At 38.0% G+C, this 23,259-nt stretch overlaps 1 protein-coding gene across 1 annotated transcript in view; it reads right to left on the bottom strand.

Annotated features, from left to right (window-relative positions):
- DOCK5 (dedicator of cytokinesis 5) overlaps nt 1–23,259 on the bottom strand; it is a 458,078-nt gene that overhangs the window by 303,534 nt on the left and 131,285 nt on the right. The window contains exons 20-22 of the mRNA XM_053718116.1: nt 13,175–13,264; nt 1,843–1,943; nt 1,617–1,751 (exon numbers count right to left, since the gene is read on the bottom strand). Of these exons, the coding sequence (XP_053574091.1) occupies nt 1,617–1,751; nt 1,843–1,943; nt 13,175–13,264 (326 nt within the window). The remainder of the gene's footprint in view (nt 1–1,616; nt 1,752–1,842; nt 1,944–13,174; nt 13,265–23,259) is intronic.

Here is a 23,259-nt window from a genome sequence, read left to right as displayed (position 1 = left end):
TTGCGTGCAATGCCGCCCCCTTTCCGCGCACAGCCAATCATGCACGGGCAGAAGCTGTCAATCTCCTCGGTCGGATTAGACTGGGGAGATTGAATTTCTCCACCTAAGATGTCTGATGACTGCTGCTTAATAAATCCTAACTGCAGGTTCTCTTGTTAAACCTGCAGTAGTAGGGGAAGAGAAGGCTTGATAAACTAAGCCCTATGTTAGCTGTGTTCTCCACTCATCTCAACATGCAGTACTACCAAACATGTTTCAGTAATGGATTCAGGCTTAACATTTACACCTCTTGGTTTACTCCATACATGTTCTTGCTATTAAAATGTGTTCCTACCGCATGTTTTTGAACAGCTGTTTCTTACCCAAGGTATAATATTCTTGATTGAACAGTAAACCTTACCTAAGGTATAGTAATCTTGATTGGACAATAAACCTTACCTAAGGTATAGTATTCTTGACTGGACAATAAACCTTACCTAAGGTATAGTATTCTTGATTGGACAATAGACCTTACCTAAGGTATAGTATTCTTGATTGGACAATAAACCTTACCTAAGGTATATTATTCTTGATTGGACAGTAAACCTTACCAAAGGTATAGTATTCTTGATTGGACAGTAAACCTTACCTAAGGTATAGTATTCTTGATTGGACAGTAAACCTTACCTAAGGTATAGTATTCTTGATTGGACAGTAAACCTTACCTAAGGTATAGTATTCTTGATTGGACAGTAAACCTTACCTAAGGTATAGTATTCTTGATTGGACAGTAAACCTTACCTAAGGTATAGTATTCTTGATTGGACAATAAACCTTACCTAAGGTATAGTATTCTTGATTGGACAGTAAACCTTACCTAAGGTATAGTATTCTTGATTGGACAGTAAACCTTACCTAAGGTATAGTATTCTTGATTAGACAGTAAACCTTATCTAAGGTATAATATTCTTGATTGGACAGTAAACCTTACCTAAGGTAAAGTATTCTTGATTGGACAATAAACCTTACCTAAGGTATAGTATTCTTGATTGGACAGTAAACCTTACCTAAGGTATAGTATTCTTGATTGGACAGTAAACCTTACCTAAGGTATAGTATTCTTGATTGGACAGTAAACCTTACCTAAGGTATAGTATTCTTGATTGGACAGTAAACCTTACCTAAGGTATAGTATTCTTGATTGGACAATAAACCTTACCTAAGGTATAGTATTCTTGATTGGACAGTAAACCTTACCTAAGGTATAGTATTCTTGATTGGACAGTAAACCTTACCTAAGGTATAGTATTCTTGATTAGACAGTAAACCTTATCTAAGGTATAATATTCTTGATTGGACAGTAAACCTTACCTAAGGTAAAGTATTCTTGATTGGACAATAAACCTTACCTAAGGTATAGTATTCTTGATTGGACAGTAAACCTTACCTAAGGTATAGTATTCTTGATTGGACAGTAAACCTTACCTAAGGTATAGTATTCTTGATTAGACAGTAAACCTTATCTAAGGTATAGTATTCTTGATTGGACAATAAACCTTACCTAAGGTATAGTATTCTTGATTGGACAGTAAACCTTACCTAAGGTATAGTATTCTTGATTGGACAGTAAACCTTACCTAAGGTATAGTATTCTTGATTGGACAATAAACCTGAACAAGTATTTTGTAGCTTTTAAGGAAGAGAAGAGCATTTCTCTGCAGGTTGGGTCATGGGCGCTCCTCACGTACCAGGTCAGGACTTTGACCAGCTTCCTACAGACATGAGAGTGAGGATTATTAAGTAAAAGGATCTACATGTAATGCATTGGTACAGATATAATGTGGCTCACTGGATCACACTTACTCATAAGCCAGAGTGGTACTGAAATGTTTTGCGATGTAAGTCTCCAGCACAGGATTGAAATGCTGGAACTTAATGTCCGCAATCAAAGAAATAATGAATACCTGGAGAAATAAAAAACACACAAATATATAGTAAAGTGTTTTTCATAAAAGAGAGAAAGGCAAAAAAAAGAGCAGAATAATGTCTGGAAGATGTTATAATTTAGAAGAATGAAGACATCAAGAGCAACAGTGAGAGAAAACTGGAAAGATTGATCATGGTCACTTTAATCACAATCTTAAAGAGACATGAAACCCAAAGTTTTCCATTTGTGATTCAGATAGAGAATGTAAAAACAACATTCCTATTTATTTCTGTTATCAAATTTGCTTGATTCTTTTGGTATCTTTTGTTAAAGAAGCAGCAGTGCATTACTGGGAGCTAGATGAACACACCTGAGCAGCCACCAATCACCAGATAGCTCCTAGTAGTGCATTTCTGCTCATGAGCCTACCTAAGTATGCGTTTTTAACAAAGAATACCTAGAGAAGAAAATAGAGGTAAATTGGAAAGTTGTTCAAAATTACACGCTTTATCTGAATAATGAAAGTTAAGTATTAGGTTTCGTGTCTCTTTCAACCCCCCATAAATGTTTAGGTATAATAACCATGCATATTATTGATACTGATTATTTTTTCTGTAAATAAAAGTGATATTAACCCTTTAATGAACAATGATGGAATTATCCCATTATGGAACCATTGGGCAAACTGAATCTGTGTCCTTAAAGGGACACTGAACCCAAATTTTTTCTTTCGTGATTCAGATAGAGCATGAAATTTTAAGCAACTTTCTAATTTACTGCTATTATCAATTTTTTTTTCGCTCACTTGCTATCTATATTTGAAAAAGAAGGCATCTAAGCTTCTTTTTTGGTTCAGGCCTCTGGACAGCACTTTTTTATTGGTGGATGAATGTATCCACCAATCAGCAAGAATAACCCAGGTTATTCATCAAAAATGGGCCGGCATCTAAACTTACATTCTTGCATTTCAAATAAAGATACCAAGAGAATGAAGAAAATTTGATAATAAGAGTAAATTAGAAAGTTGCTTAAACTTGCATGCTCTATATGAATCATGAAAGAAAAAAATTGGGTTCAGTGTCCCTTTAAGGGGTTGAACGCAATTTAAATTCCCCATAAAATGTTCAATCATCTGTAGAATACCAGCAATGCAATTCCATGATTTATTTTGAATGACATTTCCGATAATGTATCTCAGAATATTGTCTTTTGTGTCCAGAGAGGCTGAAGTGCATCCTGGAGGATTCTGGCAACATTATAAAAAGATCACCCATATCTGACCCCACTTCCCCATAGCAAAGAAGATAGGACATACATTCTCAAGGACCCTTAACTGGCCAGATTTAAAGGATTTCCCTACCTGAGCACAGTTGAGACTGTTTTAAATGATTGAGCTAATGAACAGCCTTAGACGAGAATCCTTAAAATCTGGCCTGTTAGGGCTCATTGAGGAGTGGAATTGAGAAACAATGCTCTAGTGGACTTTCGAAGGAAATGTCCCTGGACTTAAAAAAAATACAACACAATGCCAGATTTAAAAATTTTAAAATATCAATTTTGCATGTAGATCTTTTGCAAATGCAGTATTTTAACCACAGATATATACTATGATCTTTTAAAAAAAAAAAATACTTTAAATGTATATTTATATAGACAGTAAAGTCCAAATGAAACTTTCATTATTCAGATAGAGCATGTGATTTTAAACAACTTTCCAATTTACTTTTAGTATCTACATTTGCTTCATTCTCTTGGTATCCTTTGTTTAAAGGAAAAGGCAACTCCAAAAATGTTATTGTTTAAAAAGATAGATAATCCCTTTATTACCCATTCACCAGTTTTGCACAGCTAACAGTTATATTAATAAGCAAAAGATTGAAAAAACAGGAGAAGCGCTAGTAAAAGCTAAAGGTGCTACAATGAAAATTGAGTAAAATAATTTGCTATGCAAATAAATTGAGATAGAATAAAATGACTGGCTTTATAAATAAAATTTAATTAAACAATCAAAGAGGTATAGATCCTGCAAAGATAAAATGAAAAAATGAAAAAAACACAGAGGTATTTAAAATCGGACGTCTCCGATATATAAAAACACAAATTAGAACTAAAACAAATGACTACTGTTGCCAATAAAAACCTGATTCAATATTGTGTAGAGGAAGTCGACATATTAACTAAAGTCCTCAGATGAAACAAAGAGAGGATCAAAACCGGGTAGAAATAGACCCGTTATTACCTTCAGGCGTACCGTCCGTGTATTAGAATCACCTCCGTGAGGCGTATGTATATCCCGTGACGTCACTGATCAAGAGGCGTCGTCTCTGTAGGGAAATCCTATTGGTCAGGATAACTTGACAGATGGACAATAGCGGCCGCTATGTTGTAGATGTTGAACCCCCGCTCTTAGTGCAGAATCGCACGCAGGCTCATAGTATCCAGATTACTCTTGTAGACCTTGTAGTAAAAGGATTTTGTTGTGCAACTTGAAACCGACTTAGCTTAGGCACATAGCCCTTCACAATGCGGTCCTCTTGCTCTCCGTGGGTAGCTGAAATAACTTGTCACTTCAACAGAGTGTTAAAGTCCTAATAGACTTCACAATGCAGTACTATTGCTCTCCGTGGGTTGCTGAAATAACTTGTCACTTCAACAGAGTATTAAAGTCCTGATAGACAATAAATGAAGTGTAAGGTAGCTGTAACTTTCATCAACGCGTTTCTCCCTCTTACAGGGCTTTCTCAAGATGAATTAGCTCCAGTTACAGCCTCCTTTTAAACAGTCCAGACTCATACCTATTGGTCAGGTAAGATTATCTGACAGGTGTGCTCATTACAATTGATCTATTGGCAACAGTACTGGCAACTTAGAGAAAAGACAGTAGCCTTTAGTTAAAATAGATTAAGAAAATATCTACATATCCCTAAATTTTGCAAACATTTGCAAATTCGCAGCGATTGTAATCAAAAAAATAATAAAAATAAAAATATATATACATTCCAATTTGAAATGCTTTCCAAGAGACAGTATTAATGTTACTAAAAAAGGGGGGGGGAATTTTAAGAGAACGGCAATACATCTTCACTAAAATGTTGTCACTATTGTGACTAAGTGCTAAAAGTAAATAATACTGAGGCATCCATCTTCCAGTATATCATGTGACTATTGTTTTGACATGATCGAAAGAATAAATAGTCTAAGTAAAGACCTTTTGAAAACAAAATGGAAGAAATTAGACAGAGACACAATTAAACCGCAGACAGAACCAAATAAAAATGAAGAGATGGATTTAACTACATCTCATAACAATTGGACAACAGTTAGTTATAAAAAGAAAGAAAAAAGGAATTACCCCAACCAGAGAGACCGTGACTATAGGGATAGGAACACAAACCACTCATGGAGGTCAGACACATACAACAGACAAAATAATGATCAATTTTGCATGTAGATCTTTTGCAAATGCAGTATTTTAACCACAGATATATACTATGATCTTTTAAAAAAAAAAATACTTTAAATGTATATTTATATAGACAGTAAAGTCCAAATGAAACTTTCATTATTCAGATAGAGCATGTGATTTTAAACAACTTTCCAATTTACTTTTAGTATCTACATTTGCTTCATTCTCTTGGTATCCTTTGTTTAAAGGAAAAGGCAACTCCAAAAATGTTATTGTTTAAAAAGATAGATAATCCCTTTATTACCCATTCACCAGTTTTGCACAGCTAACAGTTATATTAATAAGCAAAAGATTGAAAAAACAGGAGAAGCGCTAGTAAAAGCTAAAGGTGCTACAATGAAAATTGAGTAAAATAATTTGCTATGCAAATAAATTGAGATAGAATAAAATGACTGGCTTTATAAATAAAATTTAATTAAACAATCAAAGAGGTATAGATCCTGCAAAGATAAAATGAAAAAATGAAAAAAACACAGAGGTATTTAAAATCGGACGTCTCCGATATATAAAAACACAAATTAGAACTAAAACAAATGACTACTGTTGCCAATAAAAACCTGATTCAATATTGTGTAGAGGAAGTCGACATATTAACTAAAGTCCTCAGATGAAACAAAGAGAGGATCAAAACCGGGTAGAAATAGACCCGTTATTACCTTCAGGCGTACCGTCCGTGTATTAGAATCACCTCCGTGAGGCGTATGTATATCCCGTGACGTCACTGATCAAGAGGCGTCGTCTCTGTAGGGAAATCCTATTGGTCAGGATAACTTGACAGATGGACAATAGCGGCCGCTATGTTGTAGATGTTGAACCCCCGCTCTTAGTGCAGAATCGCACGCAGGCTCATAGTATCCAGATTACTCTTGTAGACCTTGTAGTAAAAGGATTTTGTTGTGCAACTTGAAACCGGCTTAGCTTAGGCACATAGCCCTTCACAATGCGGTCCTCTTGCTCTCCGTGGGTAGCTGAAATAACTTGTCACTTCAACAGAGTGTTAAAGTCCTAATAGACTTCACAATGCAGTACTATTGCTCTCCGTGGGTTGCTGAAATAACTTGTCACTTCAACAGAGTATTAAAGTCCTGATAGACAATAAATGAAGTGTAAGGTAGCTGTAACTTTCATCAACGCGTTTCTCCCTCTTACAGGGCTTTCTCAAGATGAATTAGCTCCAGTTACAGCCTCCTTTTAAACAGTCCAGACTCATACCTATTGGTCAGGTAAGATTATCTGACAGGTGTGCTCATTACAATTGATCTATTGGCAACAGTACTGGCAACTTAGAGAAAAGACAGTAGCCTTTAGTTAAAATAGATTAAGAAAATATCTACATATCCCTAAATTTTGCAAACATTTGCAAATTCGCAGCGATTGTAATCAAAAAAATAATAAAAATAAAAATATATATACACTCCAATTTGAAATGCTTTCCAAAAGACAGTATTAATGTTACTAAAAAAGGGGGGGGGAATTTTAAGAGAACGGCAATACATCTTCACTAAAATGTTGTCACTATTGTGACTAAGTGCTAAAAGTAAATAATACTGAGGCATCCATCTTCCAGTATATCATGTGACTATTGTTTTGACATGATCGAAAGAATAAATAGTCTAAGTAAAGACCTTTTGAAAACAAAATGGAAGAAATTAGACAGAGACACAATTAAACCGCAGACAGAACCAAATAAAAATGAAGAGATGGATTTAACTACATCTCATAACAATTGGACAACAGTTAGTTATAAAAAGAAAGAAAAAAGGAATTACCCCAACCAGAGAGACCGTGACTATAGGGATAGGAACACAAACCACTCATGGAGGTCAGACACATACAACAGACAAAATAATGATCAATTTTGCATGTAGATCTTTTGCAAATGCAGTATTTTAACCACAGATATATACTATGATCTTTTAAAAAAAAAAAAATACTTTAAATGTATATTTATATAGACAGTAAAGTCCAAATGAAACTTTCATTATTCAGATAGAGCATGTGATTTTAAACAACTTTCCAATTTACTTTTAGTATCTACATTTGCTTCATTCTCTTGGTATCCTTTGTTTAAAGGAAAAGGCAACTCCAAAAATGTTATTGTTTAAAAAGATAGATAATCCCTTTATTACCCATTCACCAGTTTTGCACAGCTAACAGTTATATTAATAAGCAAAAGATTGAAAAAACAGGAGAAGCGCTAGTAAAAGCTAAAGGTGCTACAATGAAAATTGAGTAAAATAATTTGCTATGCAAATAAATTGAGATAGAATAAAATGACTGGCTTTATAAATAAAATTTAATTAAACAATCAAAGAGGTATAGATCCTGCAAAGATAAAATGAAAAAATGAAAAAAACACAGAGGTATTTAAAATCGGACGTCTCCGATATATAAAAACACAAATTAGAACTAAAACAAATGACTACTGTTGCCAATAAAAACCTGATTCAATATTGTGTAGAGGAAGTCGACATATTAACTAAAGTCCTCAGATGAAACAAAGAGAGGATCAAAACCGGGTAGAAATAGACCCGTTATTACCTTCAGGCGTACCGTCCGTGTATTAGAATCACCTCCGTGAGGCGTATGTATATACCGTGACGTCACTGATCAAGAGGCGTCGTCTCTGTAGGGAAATCCTATTGGTCAGGATAACTTGACAGATGGACAATAGCGGCCGCTATGTTGTAGATGTTGAACCCCGCTCTTAGTGCAGAATCGCACGCAGGCTCATAGTATCCAGATTACTCTTGTAGACCTTGTAGTAAAAGGATTTTGTTGTGCAACTTGAAACCGGCTTAGCTTAGGCACATAGCCCTTCACAATGCGGTCCTCTTGCTCTCCGTGGGTAGCTGAAATAACTTGTCACTTCAACAGAGTGTTAAAGTCCTAATAGACTTCACAATGCAGTACTATTGCTCTCCGTGGGTTGCTGAAATAACTTGTCACTTCAACAGAGTATTAAAGTCCTGATAGACAATAAATGAAGTGTAAGGTAGCTGTAACTTTCATCAACGCGTTTCTCCCTCTTACAGGGCTTTCTCAAGATGAATTAGCTCCAGTTACAGCCTCCTTTTAAACAGTCCAGACTCATACCTATTGGTCAGGTAAGATTATCTGACAGGTGTGCTCATTACAATTGATCTATTGGCAACAGTACTGGCAACTTAGAGAAAAGACAGTAGCCTTTAGTTAAAATAGATTAAGAAAATATCTACATATCCCTAAATTTTGCAAACATTTGCAAATTCGCAGCGATTGTAATCAAAAAAATAATAAAAATAAAAATATATATACACTCCAATTTGAAATGCTTTCCAAGAGACAGTATTAATGTTACTAAAAAAGGGGGGGGGAATTTTAAGAGAACGGCAATACATCTTCACTAAAATGTTGTCACTATTGTGACTAAGTGCTAAAAGTAAATAATACTGAGGCATCCATCTTCCAGTATATCATGTGACTATTGTTTTGACATGATCGAAAGAATAAATAGTCTAAGTAAAGACCTTTTGAAAACAAAATGGAAGAAATTAGACAGAGACACAATTAAACCGCAGACAGAACCAAATAAAAATGAAGAGATGGATTTAACTACATCTCATAACAATTGGACAACAGTTAGTTATAAAAAGAAAGAAAAAAGGAATTACCCCAACCAGAGAGACCGTGACTATAGGGATAGGAACACAAACCACTCATGGAGGTCAGACACATACAACAGACAAAATAATGGTTATTATCATAATACATATAGACGTATGGATTATCAAACAAATAACTCTAGAGACGAGAACTACTATCATGATAAAAGGCAAACAATGTATAACACAAATAGAGATTGGGAATATAATCATGATAGAAAGAAGACAGGGTATAATGCAAATAGATATTGGGAAAATAATGATAGATGGCAAACACCTGTGAGGAGTAATTATAGACAGACATATCAGCATCCTGAGACCCCTAAAATTAGAGAAAATAAAACTCATTTTTTAGGGCAAAGCCCTCTAAGGGAGGGCTCATCCAGAAATCTGCAAAAAGAAAATCTGGAAAATGTTTGGGTCAACAGAAAAAGACCCCTAGAGGAACAAGAGGGAGGGGAACGAGTAAAAGAGGCAAAGAGAATAAAGCACTTAGTCACAATAGTGACAACATTTTAGTGAAGATGTATTGCCGTTCTCTTAAAATTCCCCCCCCCCTTTTTTAGTAACATTAAATTTGAAAGCATTTCAAATTGGAGTGTATATATATTTTTATTTTTATTATTTTTTTGATTACAATCGCTGCGAATTTGCAAATGTTTGCAAAATTTAGGGATATGTAGATATTTTCTTAATCTATTTTAACTAAAGGCTACTGTCTTTTCTCTAAGTTGCCAGTACTGTTGCCAATAGATCAATTGTAATGAGCACACCTGTCAGATAATCTTACCTGACCAATAGGTATGAGTCTGGACTGTTTAAAAGGAGGCTGTAACTGGAGCTAATTCATCTTGAGAAAGCCCTGTAAGAGGGAGAAACGCGTTGATGAAAGTTACAGCTACCTTACACTTCATTTATTGTCTATCAGGACTTTAATACTCTGTTGAAGTGACAAGTTATTTCAGCTACCCACGGAGAGCAAGAGGACTGCATTGTGAAGGGCTATGTGCCTAAGCTAAGCCGGTTTCAAGTTGCACAACAAAATCCTTTTACTACAAGGTCTACAAGAGTAATCTGGATACTATGAGCCTGCGTGCGATTCTGCACTAAGAGCGGGGTTCAACATCTACAACATAGCGGCCGCTATTGTCCATCTGTCAAGTTATCCTGACCAATAGGATTTCCCTACAGAGACGACGCCTCTTGATCAGTGACGTCACGGGATATACATACGCCTCACGGAGGTGATTCTAATACACGGACGGTACGCCTGAAGGTAATAACGGGTCTATTTCTACCCGGTTTTGATCCTCTCTTTGTTTCATCTGAGGACTTTAGTTAATATGTCGACTTCCTCTACACAATATTGAATCAGGTTTATATTGGCAACAGTAGTCATTTGTTTTAGTTCTAATTTGTGTTTTTATATATCGGAGACGTCCGATTTTAAATACCTCTGTGTTTTTTTCATTTTTTCATTTTATCTTTGCAGGATCTATACCTCTTTGATTGTTTAATTAAATTTTATTTATAAAGCCAGTCATTTTATTCTATCTCAATTTATTTGCATAGCAAATTATTTTACTCAATTTTCATTGTAGCACCTTTAGCTTTTACTAGCGCTTCTCCTGTTTTTTCAATCTTTTGCCTATCTTTTTTCCCTATTTTGAGGGACTTTAGGGTTGGAGCAGCTTGGTGCCTCTTGCGCACACTTTACACACCTACACACAGTTATATTAATAAACTGTGGGCCTCTATGATTACCTAGTATCTAAGCCTCTGCAAACTGCCCCCTGATCACATGACTTTTTATTTATAATCTATTGACTTGCATTTTAGCCAATAAGTGCAGTGTCATCCACAACCCACGGGCGTGAACACCTTGTTCTCTATATGGCCCACATGAACTAGCTGTCTCCTGTTGTGAAAAGCTAATAAAAAAAGCATGTGATAATAGGCTGTCTGTAATGGCTTAGAAACAGGCAGAAATTTAGAGGTTTGAATGTTATAAAGTGTATTAATATAACAATGTTGGTTGTGCAAAGCTGGGGAATGGGTAGTAAAGGCGTTGTCTATGTTTTTAATTAATAACAATTTTGGTGTTGATTGTCCCTTGAAGGATAGCAATGCACTACTGGGTGCTAGCTGAACATATCGGGTGAACCAATAACAAGAGACATATACGTGTAGCCACCAATCACAAGCTAGCTCCCTGTAATGCACTTCTGCTCCTGAGCCTGCCTAGCAATGTTGTTTCAACAAAAGAACCAAGAGAACAAAGAAAATTTGATAACAGAAGTAAATTGGAAATTTGTTACATTTGATGTACTCTATCTGACTCTGGAGTTCATATTTGTATCTGGAGATCATATTGAGATTGTGTATAGGATAATGCTACAGTCTCAGATTATACAGATCTACCTGTAGCTATAAAAGTAACAGAAATTACTTTTTATGTCACTTTATGTATAAAAACATAATTAAAGAGAAGAGAGCAGTTATATGGTAAATGGCCAACAGTGAATGAGGTAAATGTAACAAAAATAAACAAATATGAAGAGGGAGGAAATTAAACCAATTGTTTCAGGGCTACAGAATTTGGTAATAAAAGGGACACTAAAGTAAAAATTAAATTTTCATGATTCAAATAGAGCAAGCAAATTCCCTTCCATTATCAAAATAACTACAATCTTATATATCCACATGCTGAGGTACCAGAACCTGCTGAGGATATGCATGAGTTAATATTTTATACGTATATGCGTTTGTGATTGGCTGATGACTGTCACATGATACAGGGTCAGCCAAATGTAAGTAACTTTGAAAATTTGCCAGAAAAATCTTCTCATTTGAAATTCACACTAAAGCGTCCATTGATTCTCACCAGAATGGAGACCGTCCGTCAGCAGATGTGAGGTCCCTCAAAATTTTTAAAAAGGCAATTTTTATCTTGCGACCAGTTTATCTATCAATGAAGGGTTTGGGGTGTGAAGGAGAAACCCATACACTAAAATATTATGCTAAACAAACAGCAAAGATTGTGTGTGATTTTTCTTCAGCTGAGGTGAGTTTTTGATCATCAGTCCCTAAATGTTATTACATCGTCTTTTTACTATGCATCTGTTGATCAAACAATCCTACTGTATTTAATGGTTCTTTAACCCTTTGAGTGCTAGTGACGGCTCTGAGCCGTCACAGAGTTTCCCACTCAGGTGCTAATGACGACTCAGAGCCGTCACTAGCACTTTCCCACCTTGAGGGAGATCTGGGGGCTCCCACCCACTCCTACCATGGCGATCGTGCCTGTAGAGTGACAGGCATTGCTGGGGCTTCCCGTTTTGCGTGGTGATGTCACACGCAATAACGTGTTGTCGTCACCGCGCAACTTTGTTTATACTTAACAATGTTAAGTATAGGAGCAGGGGGCATGCTGCTTAGAAGTCTGTTTTTCAGGCATCTAAGCAGCTACAGACCCCCAAAACCCACCATTGGAAAGGTAAGCGCCTAACCTTTCCAACAGTGTAAGTCTTGGGGGTCTGAAAGAAATTTTTTTTACAAAATTTAAAAATCTTAGCATCCAGGTGGGAAAGTGCTTAGCACTCAAAGGGTTAAAAGAAACCTTGAAAGAGACATAAAACCCAAAAAATATCTCTTGATTCAGACAGAACATACAATTTTAAAACAACTTACCAATTTACTTCTATTATCAAATTTTCTTGTTATCCGTTGTTGAAAAGGAGGGATGTAAAGCTCAGGAGTGTGCACATTTCTGCAACACTATATGGCAGCAGTTTTGCAACAGTGATATTCATTATCAAGACCACTAGATGGCAGCACTAATTCCTGCCATGTAATGCTTCCGGCACGCTACCTATCAAGGCATCTCTTCAACAAATAATAACATGAGAATAAAGCCAATTTGATAATAGAAGTAAATTAGAAACTTTTTTAAAACAAATTGTATGCTCCATCTAAATAATCTAGAAAAAAAAATTGGGTTTCATGTCCCATAAAAAAATAGAGACCATTGAGCCGGTATATAACAATGAAGGACACGAGTAGGAAAGGGAAATTATGAAATTATAATGAAGGATCTATGAAGTAAATTTGACAGGGTATAGAACATAAAACGCCCACTCCCCGCACTTAGGAACTTACCAGAGCATCAAACACCAGCACTTCACAGCTGTCCCTATCCGACGCCTCCATCATGATATTAAACAAAGCATCTAGTGTGTCCTGCAAGAACTGGGGAGATGCAAGAACGTATCATTAGAGAAAACAGAAAATATATTCATACTAGCTGTAAGGCCTCAATATGATTCCTATTACAGCTCTTTAGTAAGATAATCAAATATGAAGGCCTTAAAAGGATAGTAAACCCCAAAATGTTATTTTATGATTCAGATAGAACATACAGTTTTAAACAACTTTCCAATTTAATTCTATTATCAAATTTTCTTCATTCTCTTGTTATCCATTGCTGAAGGGACAGCATTGCACTACTGACAGGAAGCTGAAAATATCTATTTAGCCAATCACAAGAGACAAATGTGTGCAGGCACCAATTAGCAGCAGCTCCCACTAGTGTAGGATATGTGCGTAATCATTTTTGAACAAGAGATACTAAGAGAACGAAGCACATTTGAAAATAGAAGTGAATTTAAAAGTGTCTTAAAATGACTTGTTCTATCTGAATCAGGCAAGTTTATTTTTGTTTTTCCTATCCCTTTAATATTACTCGTGTTACAGCTCTTTAGTCAGATAATCAAATATGAAACAATAGAGGAAATAATACAACAGATTATGACCAGGAAAGGGAAATTAAGATAAGTCAGAATAGAAGTGCTATTTTCCTGTTTTCCCTGGCCGCATTACATGAGGACCGTACCAACAGTGAATTAAGGAAGGAAGTCAAATTATAGCTAAATACAAATACACAATCTAAAGAACCTGCAATATATAAATAATGATTCATAACAGAAGTACAGGATTCAGTGATGGGCTGAGATCTACAATTCTGCTGCCCAATGAAGTCTCTAACGGACCTATAGAACAGAAATAATGAGCTTTAAATAAATTCAAACTCGCTACATAAAAAAAAAAACTAAATACGTAGACATATCATTAGTTTGCAAATTATTAACTGCATGTTACCAAACTTGTTTTTCTTAGCTCTTGGTGAACCAGTGACTTTAGTGTTCAAATCATGAAATTCTTATTACCTACAAAGTGGCAACTGCTCCTTTTGAAAGGCTCTTAGATTCTCATAAATATTATTCCTATACCTTTTTTTTTTAAAGGGAAGGTCTACACTAAAATTGTTATTGTTTGAAAAGATAGATAACGCCTTTACTACCCATTCCCCAGCTTTGCACAACCAACATTTTTATATTAATATACTTTATAACATTTAAACCTCTAAATTTCTGCCTGTTTCTTAATCACTAAAGACCGCCTCTTATCACATGCTTTTTTATTAGCTTTTCACTACAGGATACTGCTAGTTCATGTTGGCCATATAGATAACATTGTGTTCATGCCCCTTGGAGTGATTTAAGATTTAGCACAACACAGCACTAACTGGCTACAAGGTAATCACAGAGGTAAACAGTATATTAATATAACTGTGTTGGTTATGCAAAACTGGGGAATGGGTAATAAAGGGAATGTCTATTTTTTTAAAACAATAACAATTATATTGTAGACTGTCCCTTTAAGTCTTTAGATCACAAAGAGGGCATGCAAAAAAAAATTTTTGTCTTGAGATAAGAGTTTTTAAGAATGACAGTTTCCGTGGAGACAATAGGATTTCCTCTGTTATGTTAGTTGGGAATATGAAAACATTCTTGAAATATTTACCAAAAACATATTTGCTTGAAATTCCAATGACCATAATCTGTTGTTTTTTTTTTTTAATGAATCATTATTCCCATCAATTCAAGAGTCCCTGTGCTCTCTGATTGATGCCAACAATGAAAATATGTAATTCTTATTCAAAGGTAAAGTCTCTATCAGGACTTCCCCAATACATAACTATAGTATCAGAGAAGGGCAGATTGTCTTAGGTTAAAAGTTTTATTTGATTTAGATTGGAATTTCCCTAAAAATATAATTTATAGAAAATTCTATATGTTTACACTTATAAGGACACAATCACTTAAAGGGACATTATACACCCACATTTTCTGTTGGGCTAAAGTTTTTAATCTATTATGTTATGCATGTAAGTGAACTGGTAAACTTATTGGAAGTGTGTGTATATATATTTTAATAATAAAGATGCCGTTTTTCACATTGCTCTTCCAACCCAAGCTGCTTGCTTAGACGATCGGCAACCCTGGCTTCCCCCTCCCTTCTCTGTCTGCACATCTTCCTGCCTGTCATAGACATTCATTGCTATATTATCTAAAGCATTGTTTCTCAACCGCGGTCCTCAAGTACCTCCAATAGTCCAGGTTTTCATTATAGCTGAACTAGAGCACAGGTGAAATAATCAGCTGATAGGTGAGAGCAGGTTGATTACCATGGTTACTGATAAGCTGATTATTTCACCTGTGCTCTATTTCAGCTATAGTAAAAACCTGGACTGTTGGCAGTACTTGAGGACCGCGGTTGAGAAACACTGATTGAAAGCACTGTATAATAACTTTTATGCTAAACAGCTACACCGGTGAAGGAACTGCATTTGAAAGACCAGTTCTTTTTTATCCAATTGTATAAAAGAAGATATTTTTTTCTTTATTCCTGATTGGATTTCTATTTGCATGCTCTATATCTGTGGATGTAAGGCTGCGGCATAGATAACTGGTCCAGAACCTAAACACTCGAGCCTGCCATTTGTTTTGTGCAATGAAAGCAGTGAGCCCAGTCCATCCACAGAGTCGGAAAAGCTCAGTACCGGCCAGTGTATACGGGGAGCTGGCACTGCATTTCGTGTCTGAGCACAGCCTTGGTGTAGCTCACTACAAGATGGATATGACATGAATTATTGCTACCGCCGGCTGTTACCCACCATACCGCTGAACAAGAAAGTCAGCAAAGTGGAGATCCTACAGCATGTTAGATGAAGACTATAGAAAAAGATGGCAGCACTCATTGATTCAGAGTAAATTCATAAAACAAAAATCTTTATTTCCATGGTTAAAAAAACACTCACAATCAGGAGGAGAAAAGGTATTAGACTGCCGTTTAAAGGGAATGGAGGATTGACTGGGGTTACATATACAGTGAAAGACTTGGTCTGATTTAACAATTCATACATTCTGTTTGAGTTCATAAAAGTTGCACTGTATTTAGACCTATATGTTTGCTGTCTTTTCTAATGACTATGTATTTGTTGCTGGAGTGCATGGTGGGATTTGCATATGGGATACGATTGGAGGGTGGGCATGCAAGCCTCAAGCACAGCTCAGCCCTTTCCTTGGGGAGTTGCCAGCACCATCCAGAAAATTTCAGGAGAAGGAAATAAAGTAAAATGTACTAAATGCTGTTGTATTGATCCGTGATTTTAGGGTACACTGGCCCTTTAAAAGGAACAGTCTGCACCTTGGTCATTGTAAAGTCTTACCTTAGATTAAGCTGCAAATAGCATCCTGCGCCCTTTTCTATATCATGCAGCAGGAACAGTAAAAAAGGAAATGTATTCTTACCTGATAAATTTGTTTCTTTTAAGATACAATGAGTCCACGGATTTCATCCTTACTTGTGGGATATCGCCTCCTGGTCAGCAGGAGGAGGCAAAGAGCACAACAGCAGAGCTGTATATATAGCTCCTCCCTTCCCTCCCACTCCAGTCATTCGACCGAAGTTAGGAAGAGAAAGGAAAAGCCAAGGTGCAGAGGTGACTGAAGTTTAACAAAAATAAAGACCTGTCTCATAAAAACAGGGTGGGCCGTGGACTCATCGTATCTTAAAAGAAACAAATTTATCAGGTAAGAATAAATTTCCTTTTCTTTTAAAAGATACGATGAGTCCACGGATTTCATCCTTACTTGTGGGATACAATACCAAAGCTATAGTACACAGATGAAAAGGGAGGGATAAGACAGGGAACCTAAAAGGAAGGCACCACTGCTTGAAGAACTTTTCTCCCAAAAACAGCCTCAGACGAGGCAAAAGTATCAAATTTGGAAAATTTGGAAAAGGTGTGAAGAGACGACCAAGTTGCAGCTTTGCAAATCTGTTCAACAGAAGCATCATTTTTGAATGCCCATGAGGAAGCCACAGCCCTAGTGGAATGAGCCGTAATTCGTTCAGGAGGCTGCTGTCCAGCAGTCTCATATGCAAAAACAGAATTTATATCTTACCTGATAAATTCCTTTCTCCTACGGTGTGTCCGGTCCACGGCTTCATCCTTACTTGTGGGAATATTCTCTTCCCTAACAGGAAATGGCAAAGAGGCACACAGCAAAAGCTGTCCATATAGCCCCTCCTCTGGCTCCGCCCCCCAGTCATTCGACCGACGGTTAGGAGAAAAAGGAGAAACCATAGGGTGCCGTGGTGACTGTAGTGTATAGAATAAAAAATTTGAAACCTGACTAAAAGCCAGGGCGGGCCGTGGACCGGACACATCGTAGGAGAAAGGAATTTATCAGGTAAGATATAAATTCTGTTTTCTCCTACATTGGTGTGTCCGGTCCACGGCTTCATCCTTACTTGTGGGAACCAATACCAAAGCTTTAGGACACGGATGAAGGGAGGGAACAAGTCAGGTAACCTAAACGGAAGGCACCACGGCTTGCAAAACCTTTCTCCCAAAAACAGCCTCCGAAGAAGCAAAAGTATCAAATTTGTAAAATTTGGTAAAAGTGTGCAGTGAAGACCAAGTCGCTGCCTTACAGATCTGATCAACAGAAGCCTCGTTCTTGAAGGCCCATGTGGAAGCCACAGCCCTAGTAGAGTGAGCTTTAATCCGTTCAGGAGGCTGCCGTCCGGCAGTCTCATAAGGCAATCGGATTATGCTTTTCAGCCAAAAGGAAAGAGAGGTAGCAGTAGCTTTCTGCCCTCTCCTCTTACCAGAATAAACGACAAACAAGGATGATGTTTGTCTGAAATCCTTTGTTGCTTCTAAATAGAATTTTAAAGCACGGATCACATCTAGGTTGTGTAACAAACGTTCCTTCTTCGAAACTGGATTCGGACACAGAGAAGGAACAACTATTTCCTGTTTAATATTCCTGTTGGAAACCACTTTCGGAAGAAAACCAGGCTTGGTACGTAAAACTACCTTATCTGTATGGAACACCAGATAGGGTGAAGTACACTGCAAAGCAGACAATTCAGAAACTCTTCTAGCAGAAGAAATAGCAACCAAAAACAGAACTTTCCAAGATAGCAACTTAGTTAAATAGACAAGTCTAGCCCGCCGCGAGCAGTTGCGGATTGTTGATAAATTTGACGCCTCGCTCGCCGCGACTAAGCTGATGTACTTAACTTTCAGTTGAATTGTCTGGCCAATTATTAACACGTGACATGCAAGGTGTAACGAACATCATAGTAGTCGCGGGAATAGAATTTTGCTCCTATAAAAGTTCAACTTATCTAAACAACTTTATTATTGTTCAAAAATTTTTGAAGAGTGATAACAGAGCGTTATTTTTGTAATATTTATTTACAATTTGGATATGGCTTCATCTGGATCTGATAATATATAAATATTAATATAAAAATAATTATAAAAGATTGACAACTATACAATACAAATTTAAATAGATTACTCTTTAATTACAGTCGACAAATTGGGCGCAATTTATGTACATGGAAATGAGAGACGCCAGTTATGCTGTAAGTACAATGCTGATATTACTGCCTTTTATATATGTCTAGACTGGCGTCTAGATTGACTTTCCTATTGTTTTGTACCTTGCCCGCCACCTAAAAGGTGGCGAGGCAAAAATAACGAGGTGGGAGCGGAAATTGTAGCGAGCGGACAAATAGATTTTTTAGTACATTCGTTTTTGGCGAGTTGGTGGTCAAATGTGTCTAATTACAGTGAAAAATGGAGCGGTAGCGAGGTTTGGCGGATAAGTACGCTCGCAATTTTAAAGATGCGAGTTTTAACATAATTGACGGCTTTGTACATATCAGTTTGCGAATTTTGACGCGAGATTTGTTGCGGGTAGCTCGCTGACTGCTTAGTACATGGAGCCCTTAATATCTATGGAATGTAAGGGTTCAAACTGAACCCCTTGAAGAACTGAAAGAACTAAGTTTAGACTCCATGGAGGAGTCATAGGTCTGTAGACAGGCTTGATTCTGACTAAAGCCTGTACAAACGCCTGTACATCTGGCACGGCTGCCAGTCGTTTGTGCAACAAAACAGACAGAGCAGATATCTGTCCTTTTAAAGAGCTAGCTGACAAACCTTTATCCAAACCCTCTTGGAGAAAGGAAAGTATTCTAGGAATTTTGATTTTACTCCAAGAAAATCCTTTGGAATCGCACCAACGGATATACTTTAGCCATATTTTATGGTAAATTTTCCTAGTCACCGGTTTTCTGGCTTGAACCAGAGTATCTATAACCGAATCTGAAAACCCACGCTTAGATAGAATCAAGCGTTCAATTTCCAAGCAGTCAGTTGCAGAGAGACTAGATTTGGATGTCTGAATGGACCTTGTACTAGAAGATCCTGCCTCAAAGGTAGCTTCCATGGTGGAACCGATGACATATTCACCAGGTCTGCATACCAAGTCCTGCGTGGCCATGCAGGAGCTATTAGAATCACCGAGGCCCTCTCCTGTTTGATCCTGGCTACAAGCCTGGGAAGGAGAGGGAACAGTGGAAACACATAAGCCAGATTGAACGACCAGGGCGCCACTAATGCATCCACTAGTGCCGCCTGGGGATCCCTGGATCTGGACCCGTAACGAGGAGCCTTGGAGTTCTGACGAGACGCCATCAGATCCATCTCTGGAGTGCCCCATAGTTGGGTTAACTGGGCAAAGACCTCCGGGTGAAGTTCCCACTCCCCCGGATGGAAAGTCTGACGACTCAGAAAATCCGCCTCCCAGTTGTCTACTCCTGGGATGTGAATTGCAGATAGATGGCAGGAGTGATCCTCCGCCCATTTGATGATTTTGGATACCTCTCTCATCGCCAAGGAACTCTTTGTTCCCCCCTGATGATTGATGTACGCTACAGTCATCATGTTGTCCGACTGAAATCTTATGAACCTGGCCTTCGCTAGATGAGGCCAAGCCAGGAGCGCATTGAATATCGCTCTCAGTTCCAAAATGTTTATCGGGAGAAGAGACTCTTCCCGAGACCATAGACCCTGAGCTTTCAGAGAGTCTCAGACCGCGCCCCAGCCCAAGAGGCTGGCGTCGGTCGTGACAATGACCCACTCCGGTCTGCGGAAACTCATTCCCTGAGACAGGTGATCCTGAGTCAACCACCAGAGGAGTGAGTCCCTGGTTACCTGGTCTACATGAATTTGGGGAGACAAGTCTGCATAATCCCCATTCCACTGTTTGAGCATGCACAGCTGCAATGGTCTTAAATGAATTCGAGCAAAAGGAACCACGTCCATTGCTGCAACCATTAGTCCTATTACTTCCATGCACTGAGCTATGGAAGGCTGAGGAATAGAATGAAGAATTCGACAAGTCTTTAGAAGTTTTAACTTTCTGACTTCTGTCAGGAAAATCTTCATTTCCACAGAATCTATGATTGTTCCCAGAAAGGGAACCCTTGTGGACGGGGACAGGGAACTTTTTTCTATGTTCACCGTCCACCCGTGAGATCTGAGAAAGGCTAAAACAATGTCTGTATGAGCCCTTGCTTTGGAAAGAGACGACGCTTGGATTAGGATGTCGTCTAGGTAAGGTGCTACAGCAATGCCCCTCGGCCTTAGGACCGCTAGAAGGGACCCTAGCACCTTTGTGAAAATTCTGGGAGCGGTGGCTAAACCGAATGGAAGAGCCACGAACTGGTAATGTTTGTCCAGAAAGGCGAACCTCAGGAACTGATGATGAGTTTTGTGGATAGGAATATGCAGATACGCATCCTTTAAGTCCACGGTAGTCAAATATTGACCCTCATGGATCGTTGGTAAAATCGTCCGAATGGTTTCCATTTTGAAAGATGGAACTCTGAGGAATTTGTTTAGGATCTTTAAATCCAGAATTGGCCTGAAAGTTCCCTCTTTTTTGGGAACTACAAAAAGGTTCGAGTAAAAACCTAGACCTTGTTCCGCTGTTGGAACTGGGTTTATCACTCCCATCTTTAATTAGGTCTCCTACGCAATGTAAGAATGCCTGTTTCTTTATCTGGTCTGAAGATAAGCGAGACATGTGGAACCTTCCCCTTGGTGGAAGTTCCTTGAACTCTAGAAGATACCCCTGAGAGACTATTTCTAGTGCCCAGGGGTCCGGAACATCTCTTGCCCAAGCCTGAGCAAAGAGAGAAAATCTGCCCCCTACTAGATCCGGTCCCGGATCGGGGGCTACTCCTTCATGCTGTCTTGGTAGCAGCAGCAGGCTTCTTGGCCTGTTTACCCTTGTTCCAGCCTTGCAGGGGTTTCCATGCAGGTTTGGGCTGGGCAGTGTTACCCTCTTGTCTAGAGGCTGCAGAGTTAGAAGCCGGTCCGTTCCTCAAAATTGCGAAAGGAACGAAAATTAGACTTGTTCTTAGCCTTGAAAGGCCTATCCTGTGGGAGGGCATGGCCCTTTCCCCCAGTGATGTCTGAAATAATCTCCTTCAATTCTGGCCCGAAAAGGGTCTTACCTTTGAAAGGAATATTAAGTAATTTAGTCTTGGACGACACATCCGCCGACCAGGATTTTAGCCAAAGCGCCCTGCGCGCCACTATAGCAAAACCTGAGTTTTTCGCCGCTAATTTCGCCATTTGAAAAGCGGCATCCAATATAAAGGAATTAGCCAACTTTAGTGCGTGAATTCTGTCCATGACTTCATCATATGGAGTCTCCTTCTGGAGCGAACTTTCTAATTCCTCGAACCAAAAAGACGCCGCCGAGGTGACAGGAATAATGCACGAAATTGGTTGAAGAAGGAAACCTTGCTGAACAAAAATATTTTTTAGCAATCCTTCCAATTTTTTATCCATAGGATCTTTGAAAGCGCAACTGTCCTCTATAGGAATAGTTGTACGCTTTGCTAACGTTAAAACTGCCCCCTCTACCTTAGGGACCGTCTGCCATGCGTCCCTTCTGGGGTCTACAATGGGGAACATTTTCTTAAATATAGGAGGTGGAACAAAAGGTATACCCGGCTTTTCCCACTCCTTATTCACTATGTCCGCTACCCTCTTGGGTATTGGAAAGGCATCAGCGTGCACTGGGATCTCTAAGAATTTGTCCATTTTGCACAACTTCTCTGGAATTACCAAAGAATCACAATCATCAAGAGTAGCTAGTACCTCCTTAAGCAGGGCGCGGAGATGTTCTAGCTTAAATTTAAATGCTACGATATCAGGTTCTGCCTGCTGAGAAATTTTACCTGAGTCAGAAATTTCTCCCTCAGACAGTCCCTCCCTCACAGCCAATTCAGATTGATGTGAGGGTAAAATAGATAAGGTATCGTCAGCGTCTACTTGCTCATCCTTTTCTGTATTTAAAACTGAGCAATCACGCTTTCTCTGAAATGCTGGCAGTTTGGATAAAAGATTTGCTATAGAATTATCCATTACTGCTGTTAATTGCTGCATAGTAACAAGCATTGGCGCGCTAGATGTACTAGGTATCGCCTGCGCGGGCAAAACTGGTGTTGACACAGAAGGAGAGGATGAAGAACTATCCCCACTACCTTCATTAGAAGAATCATCTTGGGCAATTTTATTAAATGTGACAGTACTGTCCTTACTTTGTTTGGACGCCATGGCACAATTATCACATACATTTAAAGGGGGAACCACCTTGGCCTCCATACACACAGAACATAAGCTATCTGATGGCACAGACATGTTAGGCAGATTTAGGCAGACTATTAATGCAATAAAAACTATTTTAAACAAAACCGTTACTGTCTCTTTAAATAATAAAAGGAACACACTTTATTTCTGAATGTTCAAAAAACTATGAAGGCAATATCCGATTTTTATAAAATTATACCCCAGTGTCTTAATGCTTTGACAATATTGCACACCAAATATGAAGTCTCTATACCCTTAAATAAGCAAACCGGAGCTAATTGTTCAATTTAACCGGTTTTACACACTACAGTCCCTGCCACAGACTTTGCTGCGGCTTTTACCTTCCTTAGGGGTTATTCACCACAGAAAT

Source organism: Bombina bombina, chromosome 6 (genome assembly GCF_027579735.1).
Source record: "Bombina bombina isolate aBomBom1 chromosome 6, aBomBom1.pri, whole genome shotgun sequence".
Lineage (NCBI taxonomy): Eukaryota > Metazoa > Chordata > Amphibia > Anura > Bombinatoridae > Bombina > Bombina bombina.
Note: the sequence above shows the minus strand (reverse complement) of the source record. Positions and strands in the feature narration are given on the sequence as shown.